The 19544-nt window shown below is 42.5% G+C and overlaps 1 protein-coding gene across 1 annotated transcript in view; it reads left to right on the forward strand.

Moving 5' to 3' along the window:
• SAMD12 (sterile alpha motif domain containing 12) overlaps positions 1-18347 on the forward strand; it is a 380122-nt gene extending 361775 nt beyond the window's left edge. The window contains exon 5 of the mRNA XM_049632982.1: positions 17441-18347. Within this exon, the coding sequence (XP_049488939.1) occupies positions 17441-17463 (23 nt within the window). The 3' untranslated portion in view covers positions 17464-18347. The remainder of the gene's footprint in view (positions 1-17440) is intronic.
• The last annotated feature ends 1197 nt before the right edge of the window (positions 18348-19544 follow it).

Raw genomic sequence — 19544 nt, forward strand, 5'->3', positions numbered from 1 at the left:
ACTGGTTTCGTTAAGAAATGGGAGCTTTGCCATCAACCAGCAAGTCATGGGAAAGAATTACAATTTCCTAAGCGCTACAGCTTTAAAGCAAGAATAAACAACAGCTATCTGTATTGAATTCAACACTAAAGTTTATGTTCCCTCCCTGCCTTGATTTCCAAAATAAATTACACACCATGTTTCTAACATTCATACCCATAGTAGATAGTATCCTGCATATATGCCTAATAAAGGGCTTCCTGCTTCAGTGGTATTTGGAGTTTGTCTGACACGAAGAAGATCTGTCTCCCTAAGCGTCTTTAGCTGATTGCACGGTAAGATGACATAGTTGACAGTGTGGCCTGTGTAGACCTAGATGTCTCCACCAGGGTCCTACGCTCTTACCATTAGCTCTATCATGCTGCAGAAACCATAGCCTCAACACACAGACCACTAGATGTGGAAACAAAAGATCTTGACATCCTGGCCTAGAACGTGAACAACAATGTGAAATATACTTGCTTGCTGTCTGAAGTGACACTGTGGTCAACCAGACTTCTACCCCTACATGGAGCCTTCATGTCACAAGGACATGACTGACTCCACGCCCTGTGTTTTAGTCTATCAACAAGATAATCTTTGTCTACTTGGGATTCCATTCTGAATAATCTGTGACTGATATGGATGAATTCCCTGAGACTCTTGCTTGTTTCTACTACGATATTATTCCTTGAGGCCACCACCACCAGGTATGTTAAAAAGCTTGGGAGTTCAGGGTGCCTGGTTGGTTCAGGATAATCATCTGACTCTTGATTTTGGCTCAGGTCGTGATCTTGCAGTTCACGAGTTTGAGCCCCACATCGGGCTCCATGCTGACAGTACAGAGCCTGCATGAGATTCTCTCTCTCTCTCTCTCTCTCTCCCTCCCCCACTCACTCACTCTCTCTCAAAATAAATAAATAAACTTTAAAAAAAAAAAGCTTGGAAATATCACAAGCACGTTTGCATCTAATTCATAAAGTCTACTCTCAAATTCCAAGTAAGCCTTAAGAGTGTGTGGGGGGGGGGGGGAGAGATTGAAAAATTGAAACTTTTCCACTCTTGAGTGTTTGTTATTCTTATTTCTTTCCTGAACCCACAGATTTGCCTAGACCAATTGGCTCTCATCATATAATTAGATGAGAGCTAAGGCGTAAGACAGTAGGACATGCCCTGATTAGCCTCTGATAACTGCAGTGCACAGAATAATTATGCAAGGGGCTCAGTGCAGGAATCAGAAGATCTAGGTTCACTTCTGTGTTCTACTCCTTGAGGTTCTAGAACAGGTCTTGCTGAGCATCTGTGAAAATTAACAAGGTAATGAATTTCAGTTATCTATTGCTGTATAACAAGCTGCTCCATATTTTAGAGCGTCAAAACTCAACAGTCATCATTTGGCTATGATTTGCAATTTGGGCAAGGTTCAGCAGGGACCTCCTGTTTTCTCCCACATGCTATCAGCTGGGACTGAGAGACCCACATCCAAGATGGTGCACTCAAATGGCTGGCAAGTTAGTCCAAACAGTTGGCTGGTTGTGCAGCTGGAGTGTCAGCTGAGAGCCTTAATTCTCCACGTGGGTCTCTCCAATGTAGTTTCCTTGACTTATATATAGCATGGTGACAGGTTCTAGAGAGGAGCAAACAAGTTTCCAGTCCTCCTAAATATTAGACCCAGGATTGGCCCAATGCTATTTCTGTCATATTCTATTAGACAAAGCAGTCACAGACCTGCTCCAGAGTCAAGGGAGTAGGAAACAAGACCCTACCTCTCAATGGGAGGTAGGGAAATGGGCTCCAACAAAGAACTTACAGCCATCACTCACATAGTGTTTGGAAAAGTACTTTGATCTCTCTGGAGATTATTCATGGCTTTGTACTTTCTGAAATGTAAACTGTATCTAACAGGAATCAGATTTAAATTCAGTATCTTATTGTTTTGGGGGAAAAAAATGAGGTCCAGACTCCATACACCTTTGAGACTCACCACATTCTCCTTCCTTATTTAAAAGAGAAGGAAAAAACAAAAACAAAAACAACAACAAATCTTAAAAATAATAAAAAAAAATAAAAGAGAAGGGATTTGAGATTTGTTGGGCATCTCCTGGGTGCAAGACCCATAATATATGCTCATCACTTACCGTGTTTCACTGCAACTGGAATGCCCTTTTTTTCATACTTAACATTTCTGAATTGTACATTTTACAATCTAGGGATTCTTATAATCATCGAAGGCCAAATGGCAGTCTTGCATGCATGAATTTGGCTCTGATCACATTTTCATCTCTTCACTCAAGTTATATATACTGTTAGTACTTCACCTGTTGAGTTTAATTGCTATTTAAAAATGTCTTTAGAAATAGTGCACTACAGGGGCGCCTGGGTGGCGCAGTCGGTTAAGCGTCCGACTTCAGCCAGGTCACGATCTCGCGGTCCGTGAGTTCGAGCCCCGCGTCAGGCTCTGGGCTGATGGCTCGGAGCCTGGAGCCTGTTTCCGACTCTGTGTCTCCCTCTCTCTGCCCCTCCCCCGTTCATGCTCTGTCTCTCTCTGTCCCAAAAATAAATAAAAAATGTTGGAAAAAAAAATTAAAAAAAAAAAAAAAAAAAAAAAAGAAATAGTGCACTACAATTTGGCACTGAAGCGAAAATTTATCTCGTATGCCCAAAGCCACGGAAATAGGGCACCATTAGTGAGGCAAATGTCTGACATCGGAGGAACGGCCTCAATTTCATCTATTTCTGCAAAGCAGCAATTGTGAACTTTACACGACCACCTCGGATAGGAGGTTATCACAAGCAGGTGAAGGCGTCTTGTGTTTTATTACGGGAGTGCATGCAGGATTGCCTACAGTACAGAAAGCTTATACCTGACAGCAGAGAAATGACCACGTTCTTCAGAATAAATGAAAGAAATTCCAAAGGAGCAAAAGGCTAATATTATTCCTTGTCCAGGACTATCAAATATCATTATGTCATAGTTCAACTGGCAGGGTTTTTGTGTTGTTGTTTTTTGTCCTTTCTTCATAGTACATTAAAAATTGCATCTTGTGGGGCACCTGGCTGGCTCAGTCAGCAGAGCATGTAACTCTTGATCTCAGGGTTGTGAGTCTGAACCCTGAGTTGGATGTAGAGATTACTAAAAAAAAAATTAAACAAACTTTGGGGCACCTGGGTGTCTCCATCAGTTAAGCATCTGACTCTTGACTGCAGCTCAGATCATGATCTCACAGTTTGTGAGATCGAGCCCCATTTCGGGCTCTGTGCTGACAGCACAGAGCCTGCTTGGGATTCTCTCTCTCTCTCCCTCTCACTCCCTGTCCCTCCCCTTCACATTCTCTCTCAAAAAAAAAAAAAATTTAAATAAATAAACTTTAAAAATAAATTACATCTTGGATTCAGGGGAAAGTAGTTCTAATAAAAACATCTGCATAGCTCCTTTAGTAGGTGAGGAACACGTGAATTCCCTCCTTTTGCAGATGAAGCAGCTGTGGCTTGAAGAGTTTCAGTAACATGACCGGTCTCAAAACTAGCAAGATGCGAAAGACTGTTATTTTTATTATTTTACACTGATTCCCTAAAATTTGGGGGCAACGCAGGTTGGCGGTTCAGAGAAGATAGGCGTGTTGTACAGTGATAGCCATCCCACCTCCTGTCTCCAACAAACTTCAGAACTGAATGAAATGCTGCTGCAGTTTCCCAAAACCAAACTCGAACTTTCTAGAGAAAGAGCTTTACTCTTTCAGGGGCTGGGCCACTGACCAGGGTTCCCTCACAATCCTGTTGAGAAGAGTAATAAGAATAGCTTATCTGCATGGAGCACTTATAAGGGGCCAAATAATGCTAAATAATGAGAGGAATCGTTCTTAAATGGGAATAACTTAAAACAAGAAATATTTCCCAGCCTTTGAAGGCAGGAGTAGGTTTGGGGAAGGCTGGCCCAAACTGTGGATGTGAAGGCAGTACATGAAACATCCCTTGACCCCTTACTCAGGAGCGCTAAGGTTTGGGCCACTGCTGGTCACTGACCCTCTCCCCCTCCCTCTGGGCTAACACCATTGGGAAGGCACTGTGGGCATCTGCAAAGGCCTGCCTCCCTCTGTGCACAGAAGCGGCAAGGCTATGCCCCTACCATAGTGACAGAGACCCCATCACTTCTACTACAACCCTTCATTGTTTATCATATATTTGCTCAGGTTAGAGATGATGCCGAATCTCAGCACTGTACATAGATGCATCAAATACAAGCCCCCTGAACACGAAGTCTCCCTAACTAGGAGGGGAGATGAGGCTTGGGCAGATTTTCCAGCCATATCTGCAAACAGCAATGAGCAACCCCCTTCTCTCTGCTCCCCTGGCATCTTGCCCTTCTATAATAGCGTACAGGACATTATGCGGTCATGGTTTGCCTGTGTGCACATATCCCCAGTGTTTCATATAGCGCCAGGTACAGCGGTCAAAAAGTGATGTTATTTTTTCCATTTGTTCATCCATTCATTCAACAAAATCATACAGAGGTTCAGAACACGGAAAAATGGGCTTTGTGAGGCTATGTGAAGCCTTTGTAAAGCGGCCTGTGAGCTGGCCTTATAGGAAAGGGAGAAGTTGAGCAGGGGGATGAGGAAGGAAGGAGGGGCCATATAATCAAAGAAGAGGCAGAGTGGGACAAATTCCATCAATTCCTCTGTCTGGAATGCAGAATGGATAAGGCTGGAAGGATAGGCTGAAGTGTCATCTAAAGGACCTAGAATATTAGGCCAAGTATTTTTTTCAAATGGGATGCCATTCAACAGAATCTCCCTCCTCCCTCAGAGCATTCAGGAGGCAGCATTGCTCTGGAAGAAAGCAGGGAATAGGAATACAGAAGGCTTCTCCTTAGAAAAATGTGCCTGGGATCTGTCTTCTGTCTTGCAAATGATGTAAAATGAATGCTGTGTTAGCAACAACAGACTCCGAGGTCTTGTCTGTGATGCCACCGATACTCCTTAAAGAGGTAACTGAGAGCAAGAGTACCAGCTTCCAGCCTGGCTCCCTCAGTAATTAGCAGGGTGACCCAAACTCTGCGTGCCTTTGTTTTCTGGGTTTCAAAGTGTAGCTGATAATCATATCTATCTCAAAGCTGTTGTTAGGCTTAAAGGAAATGCTGCACAAGAAGCTCCCATGGGAACAGTACTTCTTGGCACACAGGGTCCACAAATGTTAGCTATTATTATTCCTTCTCTTCTGTGCACCTTGGTTTCCTCATCCAAATGGAGATAATAATACCTGTCCCGGCCCATTTCTTCTAGACCCTGACCGAATAAGATGCAATTAAATGTGTGAAAGCAGTTTGGAAGTGAAGTGCTGTATAGTAGCAAGGTGGTAGAAGGGCTGTTAATTACCATATTTTTGGCTGAAAGATAATCCCAAGAGCCAGGGCAGGAAGGTAGGGAGCTCGTGTATCTCCAGGCTGTTGGCTACAGGTGCATGTTTGTGAATGGTTTCTCTAGATGCCGTATGCCAAAATGAAGACCTTAGCATTTGACTGGTCCAAGGTGACATAAAGATGGGAACAGGCAAATTTACTAAGCAAGAAATAAATAAGGTTTAAGCCCCAAAGCCTTGCAAGCAGTGTAATTTCAAACATCATAGTCTTGGACATCTGGGCTCTATTACCTGAAATCCCATTAAACCTCCAGTTTCATAATTCTGTGTAGAACCCGGCAAAATGCAAGATCCTGCTGATGGCCACCAGCCAGTTCAAGCAATTAATCACAAGGGTCCCCAAGCAGGTTTGCAACTCATGCCAAGTGAATTCTTTAAGTGGAAACTGTGTACACAGAAGAAATAGCCCGATCTATGCAGTTTCATAGCAACGTGCTTTGTAGCTGTGCCAACACAGAGAAATTATCTGTTATCATTAAGACATCCAAGCCTCATAACTTTTTCCTCAATGGAAATTAGTACTCACCAGCCCAGGGCAGAGCCCCCAACCTCGTTAGCTGTAATATAGACTGTAGCCTGCTGAGAGCTGATAAATCCAGTTTAGACAAAACTAAACCCTACCGTTTCCCCACCCTCAGCATTTTCTCATTTGGGGGAACTCAACTTGAACTGAGCTCTTTTTCCTTTTGAACTTTTCTTGACTATCTGAACGGTTTGCATGTGTTCCTGCATTCCAGGCCAAAACCCACAGTGAAGAAATAACCTTGGAGCCTGTCTTCAGAGTCCTGCTCCATGTACCCAAGGTGAAAGTGCCTGTAACAAAAGAATTACTTCTTATAAGACTTCTGACTTGGTTTTTGCCAACTCAAAAGGGTTTATGTAAACGAGATAATCTTCTGCACCTCAGAATGTTTATAAAGCCTTTCCTAATTACACTATTTTGTTTATAGAATGATTCTGGAGAACAGAGGGGAAACCTTGAGCCCTTGCTACAGAAAGCAGGAAGGGGAGGGTGGGAATCAGTATAAATTTACAATAGGATTGAGGGGAATCTGTGGTTTCCCCTGGTTTTTAGGGGTTTTTTTTTCTTTCTTTCAGAAACCTTTTTCCTAAATTTTTCAGTCTGTTTTCTACTCTACAAAGCTGTTTTCCAATATGGTGGCCACTAGGCACAGGTGACCATTTAAATCTAAAAGAATTACAATTAAATAAAATTTGGGGTACCTGAGTGGCTCAGTCGGTTAAGTGCCTGACTTCAGCTCAGGTCATGATCTCACAGTCCATGAATTCAAGCGCCACATCGGGGTCTGTGCTGACAGCTCAGAGCCTGGAGCCTGCTTCGGATTCTGTGTCTCTCTGTGTCTCTCTCTCTCTCTCTCCCTCCCTGCCCCTCCCCCACTTGCACTCTGTCTCTGTCTGTCTGTCTGTCTCTCTCTCTCTCTCTCTTTCTCTCTCAAAAATAAATAAACATGAAAACATTTTAATTAAATAAAATTTAAAGTTAGTTTCCTCCAGGCACTAGCCACATGTCAAGTGCTCAATGGCCACATGTGGCTAATGGCTGCCATATTGGACAAAGCAGATATAGAACATCTGTATCACTGCAGAAGCCTCCACTGGGCAGTGCTGCTCTGCATTAAGAACTCTGTGGCCTTGCTACTCGAAATGTGGTCCACGGACCAGCAGCACCAGTATCGCCTGAGAGTTTGTTAGACCCGCATGATCAGCATTTTAACAAGATACCCAGGTGACTCATATGCACATTAAAATTTGAGAAGTACTGCTGTAAAATACCCTTCCACTCTAAGCTTCTGCTTGGTGAAATCCATCATTGTTATCAGCTTTATATGTTCATATTTATTTAGCTTGTGTGGCATGAATTCAAAAAGACACTTGCCCCCATGCAAAAAGAGGAAAAATAAGTATACTTTGTGTACTCCTTTAACGTTTATTTATTTTTGAGACAGAGAGACAGAGCATGAACGGGGGAGGGTCAGAGAGAGGGAGACACAGAATCTGAAAGCAGGCTCCAGGCTCTGAGCTGTCAGCACAGAGCCCGACGCAGGGCTCGAACTCACAGACCGAGATCATGACCTGAGCCGAAGTCGGCCGCTCAACCGACTGAGCCACCCAGGCGCCCCTGTATACTCCTTTAAAAGCATGCTTTTCTTGGGGCTTCTGGGTGGCTCAGTCAGTTAAGCACCCAACTTCAGCTCAGGTCGTGATCTTGCAGTTCATGGGTTCGAGCCCCACCTCAGGCTCTGCGCTGACAGCTCAGAGCCTGGAGCCTGCTTTGGATTCTGTGTGTTTTCCTTCCCTGTGGCCCTCCCCCACTCACACTCTTTCTCTCAAAAATAAGCGTTTTTAAAAAAGTGTGCTTTCTTCTTTCTCTTGGAAAAGCTGCAGGATCTGAAGAGTTTTTTTGGACATGTTTTTCTGAAGTTGTGAGTCTAATAGAATATTTTTCCAATGAAGAAGCTATTGCACTGGTCCAAAGAGAGGCCTTTGAGATTAAAGAAGGGTTAACTAGACAAAGAAGGAAATAGATAAACTTCAAAAAAAAAAAAAAAAAAGGAAAAGGAACTTGACTTACTCATTTGGCAAACACAAAGGGCACCCTGCTCTGTGAGTGAGTGAGGTGGGAAGCAGAAGCAATGGGAGAAATTAGGAAACAGTCCTTCAGAATATAATCTGCCAGCCCGTCTGACATTGTGGAGATGGGAGGGAATTTTAAAGGCAACTTGGATCAAACTTCAAGGCATATTTTTATGATCTCCCATGAGATTCGTTGTTGTTTGTGCCAGTGGACACAGTTTTCTTCTGGAAGGCTCTGTGGGCTTTTAGAGTGGCTGTTGGAATTTAATGACTTGAAATGCTTACCTATGTCCAGTGCTGAGAATGGAATCACTGGATTGCCTCCTCCTAATTGGCTGTCCAAATGCATCCCTGCGGGGAGCATCTAGCCTGATGATACTTTCTCCCAGAAAGACATCAAATCATATTCATGTGGTACAAGATGGCAGCCACTGTGGTCAGCAGTTCTAGTTCAGAATGGCCATAAAGCTGGGTGAGGTGTTGCCATTTTCCTGGGGAAACCATGCCCTGAGACTGATCCTGATAGGTGTCCTGGTTTTTCAGAGAGTCTTCACGGAGTTCAGATGCTTGTATACGTTGAAATTTCTCAACCAGTTCTCATTAGAGAACAATATTATGTTGCCCAAATAAATTCTGCCTCTACTTTAAGTAAGTGCTAATGTTACTCAGGTAGCTCAGCCATTATATTTATTCAACAAACATTTCAAGAGCACTTTTGATATTCTAGACATTCTTCTACACCCTGCAGAAGGAGAAGATGACATATTCTTTGCCTGAAGAAGCCTGGGGTTGGGAGCGAATGGTTCTTAAAGAGTGCTCCTCAGACTAGCAACATTGGGGTCCCCTGCAAGCTTGTTAGAAATGCACATTTACAGACCTACTCCAGACCTACTAAATCAGATTCTTTCCATTCAGGGCTCAAAATCTATGCCCTACCAATCTCCCCAGGGGATTTCTAAACACAGTAAAGTGTGAGAAACATTTTTATAGACAAAGACTGTAAAATTGTCTATATTTATAGACAAAGACATCATCAGGTGGTTCTAATACAGTATGACAAGTACAATGATATAGATATGAAACTCCTCCAGCCCTGAAGGCCCGAAGGCAATGTTGGGCATTTAGTAAGTACTCAATGGAATAAATGTTACTTGCTTGCTTGATTAATTGATGCATGCATCAGCCTGTAAATAATACTGGAATGATAGAGCATGCCTAAGTTTCCAGGACTGTGAGTGGGTTGAATGGCTTGCTTAGGCTTCACTGCTCTTTTCTTGTCCCATTCTAAAAGCCAATATTTGGATCACTGCATTGTATTATATCCAAGATTCTTGGTATTTTATTATGTGAACTGAACAAGACTAAACCAAATTTCCCCACAGTCTACACACTTTTCTCTGTCTGAAGGACAAATAACTACTATTTAAGTACTGGGGAAAAGGCATAGATGCTTCCGTGGACTTAGGCCATGCTGATCTCGTGAGAATCACTGTACCGTTTGTAAACAGAGAGCTTTGCAGACCTCCCCCTGGACATTTGCAATCAGTGGAAATGCAGAGAGTCTGGACAAAAATAAAATTTTAAGACGCTCTTTAAGATGAATCCAATGCAGTCAAGTTTGAGAACCTCTGGCTGAAATGTCAGAGTTCTCAAACCTTGAAGTGCAGAAACTAAATTTTACCCATAGGACCTAGAGTTAGGAGAGGGACAGCTTACACACAAGTGCATTCCTTCTCTCATTCACTGTGTGTGTGTGCGGTGATCCAGCTTCATCTCATGGACCCTCTAAAACCCCAGAGAGAGGTGACAATCCAAGCCAATGAGGACTGCAAAGCCAACTGCAGAAAGACTCTTAAAGTATCGGGAGCCAATCACATTCTAACTGAACCAATAAAACTGAGGGCTGAGAGGATGGGGAATGGAGGGCAAAGCCTTCCTATCCCAACTAGGTAGAAATGCTTACCTGAATATGTTCCCATGGGGCTTTGGGGCTGCACATTTCCTGCTTAGCACTTCCATAATCAATAGGCCCCTGACACGTTATAACCAGATCAAGGGTCATAGGCTGGCCTAAAGTATAGCCCGTGTTAGTTCATTTATCCCTCCAAGCCTAACTTCCTTCATCTGTGGAGTGAAGTCACGATATCTACCTCCTCAAGTTGCTTCACAGTGGACACAGGTTCTTAGCATGATGCTAGGGCATGTAGTAAGTACTTGGTTAATAATAGTGCTTACTATTATGGTCATTGTCATCTACAGACTCTGTGTTAGTGTTCTCCAGAGAAACAGTAAGAGACCAGTAAGAGACCTTGCTTCTTCAACAGGAGATGTATCAATGTATCTATATCTACCCATCTCTAGTTATTGAAAGACAGACAAATCTATCTATCTAGAGAGAGAAAGTGCACACGGGTCAGAGAGATATCAGGGAGAGAGATAAAGGAATTGTCTCACATAATTATGGAGGCTAAGAAGGCCCAAGGTCTACAAGCTGGACACCTGGGAAAGCTGATGGTGTAAGTTTCAGTCCAAGTCTGACTCCAAGTCCAAAGACAGAAGACCAGTGTCCTAACTCAAAGACAGACATAGAGAGTGAATTCTCCCTTACTTGGCTGTTTTTTTGTTTTTTGGGTTTTTTTTAGAAAAGCATTTCTTTCTTTCTTTTTTTCTTTTCATTTTTTTAAATTCCAGTATAGTTAACATACAGTGTTATATTAGTTTCAGGTGCACAGTATAGTGATTCAACAATTCTATACATGACTCAGTGCTCATCATGATAAATGTACTCCTCACCCCCTTCACCTAGTTCACCCATCCCCTACCCACCACCCCTCTGGCAACCACCAATTTGTTCTCTGTAGTGAAGAGTCTGGTTTTTGGTTTGTCTCTTTTTGTTCATTTGTTTAGTTTCTTAAATTCCACATATAAGTGAAATCATATGGTATTTGTCTTTCTCTGACTGATGTATGTCACTTAGCATCATACTCTCTGGCTCCATCTGTGTTGTTGCAGATGGCAAGATTTCATTCTTTCTCCTGGCTGAGGCTTACTCAGCCTTTTGTTCAACTCAGGCCTTCAGTTGATTGGATGGGGACCACCCACATTAGAGACAGCAATGTACGGTACTCACTCTACTGATGCAGATGTTCATCTCATCCAGAAACACCCTCATGGACATACTCAGGATAATGTTTAACCAAATATCAGGGTACTCTGTGGCCCGGTCCGGTGGACACAAAAGTTACCCATAACAGCACCATTGTCATTTCCGGTTTACTGGGGTTTATGAGAAGCTGCAAGCTAGTTTGTATGCATCATCTGTTCTATTGCCCTTCACCCAGGTCCTCTGCCAGCCTGATACTCATTTTGTCCAAGATTCAGACCTTGATTTTCACGCAGTCAGGGGGGTATAGTTAATTTCTTAATCATACTCTCAGGGGCCAAAGACCCCCCAAACAATAGGGAAGCAGGCAGTGGCAGAAAGGAACCTCATGAAATGGAGAAGGCATATGAGCTCTCCCATCAAAGGACTTGTGGTAGAGTTCAGCTTTATCACCACATAAATCCTCTTCTGTCCTTCTTTTATCTCCTGACTTCTCCCCTACGTGCTAACTAATTAAGTGTGCATACCTGTTTAAATCATCCACTCTTGATTCTTATGATGGTATGCCTGTGAGGGTTCTAAAAGTTAGAAATAATTTAGTATTAGAGGTTTTGATTACATTGAATATAAAATAAAACAAGCAAATGATGAATAGAAGGAGTGAGGTTTGAGCTCAGCCTTATTTCCTGTACACACAACGGGCACACTTAAGTTGGTTTTTATCTTGGCCTATTTCGGGAGTGATATATTTGGCTCACAACGAGGAAGAGAAGATAAACAAGGACCTGTATCCTCTAAACCAACCTCAGTAGCTGGATAATTCTTTGATGGGGGATGGGGCGTCTGTCCTAGGCAATTCTGGGATGCTTAGTAGGGTCTCTGGCCTGTACCCCCCCAGTTGCAGTAATACTCCCCTAGTTGTGACAATCAAAAATGTCTTTTGACGGTGCAGATATCTCTTTGGGGAGGCTGGGGGTGGGGGAACTGTACACAGTTGAAGACTACTGCTCTAAACATAGGAAAGATTTCAGACTGTTAAATAGAAATGTACTAACTTTCTCTATTTATGGTACTTTATGTATAGGGTGATGAGCATTCTTTTATACAAACACAGCTACTTGCTTTCCTGCATTCCTGTTGGGAGTTAAAGAATTTGCTTTCCTAACATGTTTTTGTTTTTTGTTTTTTGTTTGTTTTTTTTTTTTTTTGAGAGAGAGAGAGAGAGAGAGCGAGCGAGCACAAGTGGGGGAGAGGGGCAGAGGGAGAAAGAGGGAGAGAGAAAATCTTAAGCAGTTTCCACACTAAGCATGGGCTCAATCTCACGACTATGAGATCATAGCCTGAGTGGAAATCAAGAGTCAGACACTTAACCAACTGAGTCACCCAAGCTCCCCCTTATGTTTCTTATTGAGTCAGGAAAGCATTGTGGTAAGAGCAGATCCAGGTTCTAGTCTTGGCCCTAGACCTTCTAGTGTTATGACTGTGAGGAGTTAATGAACCTGGCCTCATTTTTTCCAGGTCTATTTTAAGAAGATCATACAATTCAGGCCTCAGAGATGGTGGTAAGGATCCAATGAGTAACTGCCTATAAAACTTCCGTTGGCCCATTGTAGCTGCTCAACAAATGTTAGTTTTGCTTGTTATTTCCATAATGGAGGGGCAACTATGGACTTCACTCCTTTGGAGTGTGCATCTCACATCTGACATAAATAGCCCCACCTCAAAATGCAAAGTCCTCAAACTTGAGTCACATAAAAGACACTTTCACATAGAGGATATGGCCCCTTTATTTATTTATTATGGCTCTCCCTTTTGAATGGAAAACCCTAAACACCTTCTAAGAAACTATCTTATTTCCTTCCCTCAGCCATGAGAGGTAAGGCTGCCTATACACAGTATCTTTTCTCCTTCCCTAAAGACACGAATCCCATCAGCCCCTTGCTGCTGGAGTAGGGAAAGGTGGAGCTGGACACACTCAGTCCCAGATCTGTTCTTTGATTCCTGTGCCAAGCTGACCATTGCCTCCTGGGCCCCTTCCTGCCTTTGAAGTGAAATCTCCTTATCATGGAGCCGTCTGTCATTGTCTGCACTAATCTGGGGGAGAGTAGAAGCCAGAGTGTGTTGACTGTGGCCTTGGCAGGCAAGAAGAGTGTTATCTTTCTCCTGGAGGGTGCAAAGGCTTGACCCCTGGGCATGGTGTTTCTCTTAACTGCCCCCAGCTGTGGCATTAGAACCTTGCCTTGCCCTATTTGTATTTCTTGTTTCTCTAAGGAATTTTGGGAATTTGTGGTAATAATAATAATAAATAGTAGCCATCACTCAGCAGATATTTACTATTTGCCAAACACCATGCAAGGTGCTTTTTCTATGAGCCCATTTTATCATTCCAGCAACCCGTTTTAAAATGATCACCATTATAAAAGTAAAGAGATTGAAGGTTGGGGAAATCAATGTTTTCAACATCATATAGCTGGTAAGTGGCAAGCCTGGGATGTCAGCCCAGATCTGCCTGATTCCAGAGCCCATGCCCTTAATCACTGGACTTAAATGCTTCTCTACTTTTCCCAAACTCTGGAGGCATTGGACGTAAGAGGTGGTTAGTTCCCAGAATACCTGAATAGTAATGTTGACCCTCAAACAGAGATCTGAGGAAGAACCCTTCACTATATGTTATTTGCAAATCCATACATAGCCAGCACATACATAAAGCACATGTGGCTTTAGCTCTTAGATGGCAAGAAAAGAATTAGAACAATTGCCCTCTCCATATGCAGACTTGAGCTACAGGACTAAATCTCCTATAAAATTAAGCATTGAATTAAATTGAAAAGAAAAGAAGAGAAGAGAAGAGAACTCTTTTTCTCCAACATCATTCATTTCTTCATTAATTTTACTATTCATTAAGCACTTTCTATACACAGGGCACTGCACTTTGCACTAGGAAGACACACACTAAAAAGCCATTATATGAGCCTCAAGAAATTTAGGAGAGATGGATACATTAAAATAAAGTGTTCATGGTGGGTTTGGTGATAAAGGTTTCAGATGCCATGCTGGCTGATAGGGGGAAGTTGTCAGCTGTATGAAGGGGAAAGGAGACTTTGTAAAGAATGTGCCACAAGACCACAAGGTGGTTTTGGAAGACGGAGGGGTAGGTGTTCACTAGTGTCAGAGGGCATGCAAAGAAGGCATCCTAGGCAGGCGGAAAGGCTGAGCAAAGGCTCGAACGCTCAGTGTGTATGAGGAGCTGGAAGGAATCTGGGATGGCTGAAGCCTGGGGGATGGCACCCAAAAAGAGCACCATCTGGAAGATCATGAACTGCCACTTTACATTCTGACCTCAGGTAGCTCTTCTGTACCTGAAGACATGATTCCAGCTGCAGATAACAAAACTCTAGGGCAAAGGGATGACAGCAGAGTCCATCACTGTACATCTGTGATAGAAAACCAGTGGTTCAAGCCTGACCCGAGGCCAATACCTTTCACATGCAGCCTGAGTAAACAGAGGCCTCTTGCTCCCACATAAAGCCCAACTCAATGTGGTGACACAGTCAAGTGAAAGACAACTCACTGTGAAAGCATCAAGGAGCAATGAATTCCTTACTCTTCCGTGGAAAGATGGTCAAGGGGGCATTACGCCATAGCACGCGCTTCTCATTGGCCATCTGTTTGCCAAAGGCCCAGTTCCCACTGCTGCCATCTAAGTTCTCTGTCTCACTTCCTAAACCCCCACTTGGTATCTCTGTGAACTCTACGTCTGCCTCTGTCAGTGTTTTACAAGAGTACCTCTCTGCTCTTCCTATCATCTGTCTGTGTAACATAAATTAAGTCTTCAATTTTCTTCCATGCCCAGCAGGGCCCTTTATAGTGCTGACTGGGCCGATGGATAAACACAGAATCCTACTTAGGAGAGAGGAGAATGGGGAAGGCTACGAATATTTACACTTTATATATGTGTCCCTGTCACTCCTGCGTGTCGCTAGACTGGGACATACCTAAGTCTGAGCACAGGTTCAATCCTCACAAACTGTGTGGCTTTGGTTCTGGGCCTCAATTTCCTTATCCATAAAATGGGATATTCCTACCTATCCTAAGAAGTGAACTGAGGAACCACAGGTGAAAGAGTTGTGAAGTACAGTGGGCTCAGCTTATGTTAGTGTTTATAAGATTATTACAGATCTTGACACACCTGCTTTCCATCATCTGTTAGAAGTTCATGTGGAAAACATGGTTATTTGGAAGAATAGCAACTGTGATAAGCCTAGTTCTCAACTCTTGATTCAGGGTTCAATGTATAGTGATTAATTGGAATTCACTATTATCTTTATTCACTTTTAAATTTTATTCTATGGTCATTCATAGGAATACTTTTCCAAGGTCACACGTTTTTCCAGAGTGGATTTTAGAAGTCTCAAAAGGCTGGTGTACTGTGTCAGGTTCCCAGAAATTCCCTAGGCCGCCCTTTTCCCTCGCAGGTTGACCTGGGTAGAAGATTTTTATTCATGTTGGTTTCTGTTCGCCCCCTTCCATATTACTAGAGTGTTATCTCTCTTTTTTTAAGGTTTATTTATTAATTTTGAGACAGAGCATGTGTGAGCGGGGGAGGGGCAGAGACAGAAGGAGAAAATCCCACAGGGCTTGAACCCACAAATCATGAGCCAAAATCAAGAATCAGACACGTAACCAACTGAACCATCCAGGTTCCCCTAGAGTGTTATCTCTTAATGAAACTGCAAAGTAGTTATTTTTGAGGTAGTATTAGTATGAGTACGGATGCTTTCATTAGTCACTGCTCGTGGGTCACATCTGCATTCTTGTGAACCTAATTTTTGGTGTTTTGCAAAATACTTAAGACAACAATAATAAAAATCCTAGCGTTTTCTTCCTTTCACTTAGAATTCTTTTCTATGCATATGTGTAAGTATTATAGTGTAGTATATCATAACTGTTTACCATGTAGCTACATAATCATCATAATTATTACTTTAATAGCCATATAAGCATCTATCCTGCTAATTAATGCACCATCATTTACTTAACCTGCATTTTCAACAATGGAAGACTCATTTCCCAATTTTTCCACTATTATAAATAATCTCTGGGTTGTATATTTGTGCATATAGTTTCTATCATTTTTTGGAGATTGTTTCCTTAGGATACACTCCTTGAATGGGAACAGTGAATGTGAATGTGAATGTGAATTTTTAATAGTTTTTAAATAAATTGACATTATTTTTCCAGTTTACAATGCCATCAGCAATTTATTAGTATTCTACTTTCATTGCAACCTTATCAGTAGTGTGTATTATTTTATATTTAGTATGCTTAAATAGTACCTTACTTTTGTTTTTGCATTTTCTCAAAAACAGTAAGTTGTAATCAAACGTGCTTATAAATTTTGCGTTCTCTCATTATTTTGAAAAGCCAGTTTTAAAAACTAGGTCAGTTTTTTTCTTTTTTTTTAACATCAAGAATTCTTGCTTTTTTTCTCTTCCAATGCCCAATAGTTTTGTGTATTAAATAAAGCTAATGTTGATATTTTTCTGAACAAGACATTCCATGGCACTCTCATATTAACTAATAAATGAGGGCCTCCATATAAGGAACTATAGGGAGGACTCAGATAAAATAAAAGGAACATTATAAAATAAAAAATTACAAAACCCAGGAAGAGATCTGCACCAGCATTCCCAAAGTCAAAAGCAAGATTGCAGTGCAGGTAGTTTAATCTCTGGTCAGACTTTGACAACTTTCTCTGTCTCTTCTCTGACTTGCTCAGCTAGTCTCACTTTTCAACTAGCAAGCTCAGGAACTCCAGCCATATTGCTTCCTTCTAGGTTTTATCCCAGGAAATCTCCCTGATAAATAAAACCACCATTATGCCCTACACACACACACACACACACACACACACACACACACACAAATGCCTTCACACCACTCCCAGTCTTATCCTGTTCCAGATCAGGTAACTTCATGAAGCTCTATAATGTATGAAATGGTTTCTCAAACCACAGACTATCAAGGGATGAATGCCAGCTCCAGAGATCTGATTTTGCCCTGCCTTCCAGGCAACTTCGCCTGTCCCCGAGATGGATGTTTTCCATACTCTGCCAAATGGTAGAAGGACCATTCCAAGAGCCATCATAAATTTGTCCTGCAGTTGAGTAACTATTAGATCTGTTAGAGCTTTCTCTTCGACCTAAAGGATGTTAGAGTTTGTTTGAGTAGGATAATTGCTTCATACCAGTATCTGGGAACATAAAGAAATGACTCACCGCGTTTTTCCCCTTTTTCCTCTTGCAGCCTCAACCGAGGGTTCTCCATAAACGTGGTTAGCCTTCCAAGCTGCTGTCCTGCCAGTTGATATGAACATGGCCTGTTCCTCACAGAAAGACTAACTCATGGCACCTGCCAGAAGATATCCATGGAGCATTGACAGATTAACCAGATTAACTGAAAAAAACCACCCATTCAGTCAAGATTATGGGCTTTGGAAAATCTTAGTTTGCTGTGGATTTTTAAATGAGGTGCATAATATACAGTGCCAACTTGTTCCAAGTGGTCATTGGCAGACCATTAGCTGGAAAATTGCTTCCAGTTTTCATCACTGTGCATAACTCAAGCTCCCTTTGGGGGCTGTCTGTGCCCTTCACTAGAAGTCCTATTTTAGCATGGCAACTACTGGATTATTTTATTATGTGTGCAGATGGCATGATATGTTAGAAAAAAATCACAGCAGTTCTGCAATGTCAGTGGAAGTGTTCACGATACTCTGCCCTGGTAGGAATGTAAACACGTCTTGGTTATGTTAGTTATGACGTCTAAAGGTATTCTGTCCAACTCTTAAGCACTTTATATGAGAAAACTACGCCAAAAGGAATCAGCACGTTCTGTACCTATGGGAAAACAAGTATCCTCTCTCTCTCTTTTTTTTTTTTTTTTTTTATAAATCTTGTCCTCTTTCTGGCTCAGACTGTCCAAGACAAACTCCACCCCTAGCATATGGCAGTCATTTGTGGTAGATTGGTGTATATATGGCCACAATACTGTTAGGCTTAACCTGTTGACACTTCAGTGAACCAATTGGATTTCTTGTAGCTCTAGAGGGAAGGAGAAGGGGGCTGGTGGTTGAAACATCTTAGTTCTTGGTTCCTGGTACCCAGGCACAACTTAGCACATGCACATACAGATAAACACAGGGGGGCTTGTATGTGGCCAGTGTATATATTCTGTCCTATAGAAGAATGTTTTCAAGAACAAAAGGAGATGGCCATTTAATCAAAGACCATGGTGGGTTGAGGGTAAGGGTGGCAGAATGCCGTTTTCCTGTGTGGTCTGACTTTACAACTTGAGAAGGCTTTCTAGGTCAAGTTTAAATCACAGCTCTCTGAAGAGGAAAAACAGCAAGTGTCCCCCTGTGTGCCTAAAGAAGGAAAAGGGCCCAATCCACACTAGGTTCCTACCTCAGTAGAGAACCTACTAGTCCCTTTTTAATCCTTTCTGGGATTATATCCACAATTAATTCTTTTTTTTACGATGTCTTACAACAAAGCACACTATTGCTTGTCTTTGGGCATTAGAGAAATGTCCACATTGACTGACCTTACGTAATGCTTTCGCTTTCCTTTCCCCTGAAAATATAAACTTGGCTGAATCAAAAATTCAGCAAATATGTTCTGTGTACCCACAATCCCAATCTGGGACTGATAGGCACTGGAGGCTTTTCTTTAAATATATATAACAACTCTGGGACCCTGCCAGCACAAGGAAGTTTGGCATCTTAGGGGGTCTCCATACACGCGCTCACGGTCTGCTCTCCCCCGGGGGCCTCAGGAAATGCACAGCACTTTGGAAAACGCTCCCCGTCCCCACTGAGATTTGGAAAGCTGACAGGGGAAGGGAAAGAGAGCCAAATGTGATTTGGGTGAGTCACCTCATAGGATGACTCACCCCAACCTGTCAGGCTGTATTGTCAAAGAAGGGGGCTTCCAAGAGGGAACTCAGAGGGATTTCAGTCACCAACAAGTTCTGGCCTCTCGATGGGTCAGCCCAGGACCACCAGGCCCTCACAGACCCTAATTCTTCACAAATCCAGAATTATGAGGCCAAACCCTATTGCCAATGCCCCTGGGGAGAACATTCCAATCTCTACTGCCCACCTCTTGAATTTCACTTCCAACAGCAGGGCTTCCTTCTTCTTTCCTTTATCCAGCACACGTTTGTTGAGCACCTACTGTGTGCCAAACATTGTGTTGGGGTAACAACAGGGTACAAGGCCGGCTCCCCATGTCGTTCTGAGACAATATCTCCTCCTCCCAAACCCTGTCCCTGTCCCAGCTTTTCCAAAATGAAAACAGAATTCAAGCAGCATTCACCTCCTGCCAGAGGGCCTCAGAAAATGCACATG

The sequence above is a fragment of the Panthera uncia genome, chromosome F2, assembly GCF_023721935.1.
Source record: "Panthera uncia isolate 11264 chromosome F2, Puncia_PCG_1.0, whole genome shotgun sequence".
In the NCBI taxonomy this organism is placed as follows: domain Eukaryota; kingdom Metazoa; phylum Chordata; class Mammalia; order Carnivora; family Felidae; genus Panthera; species Panthera uncia.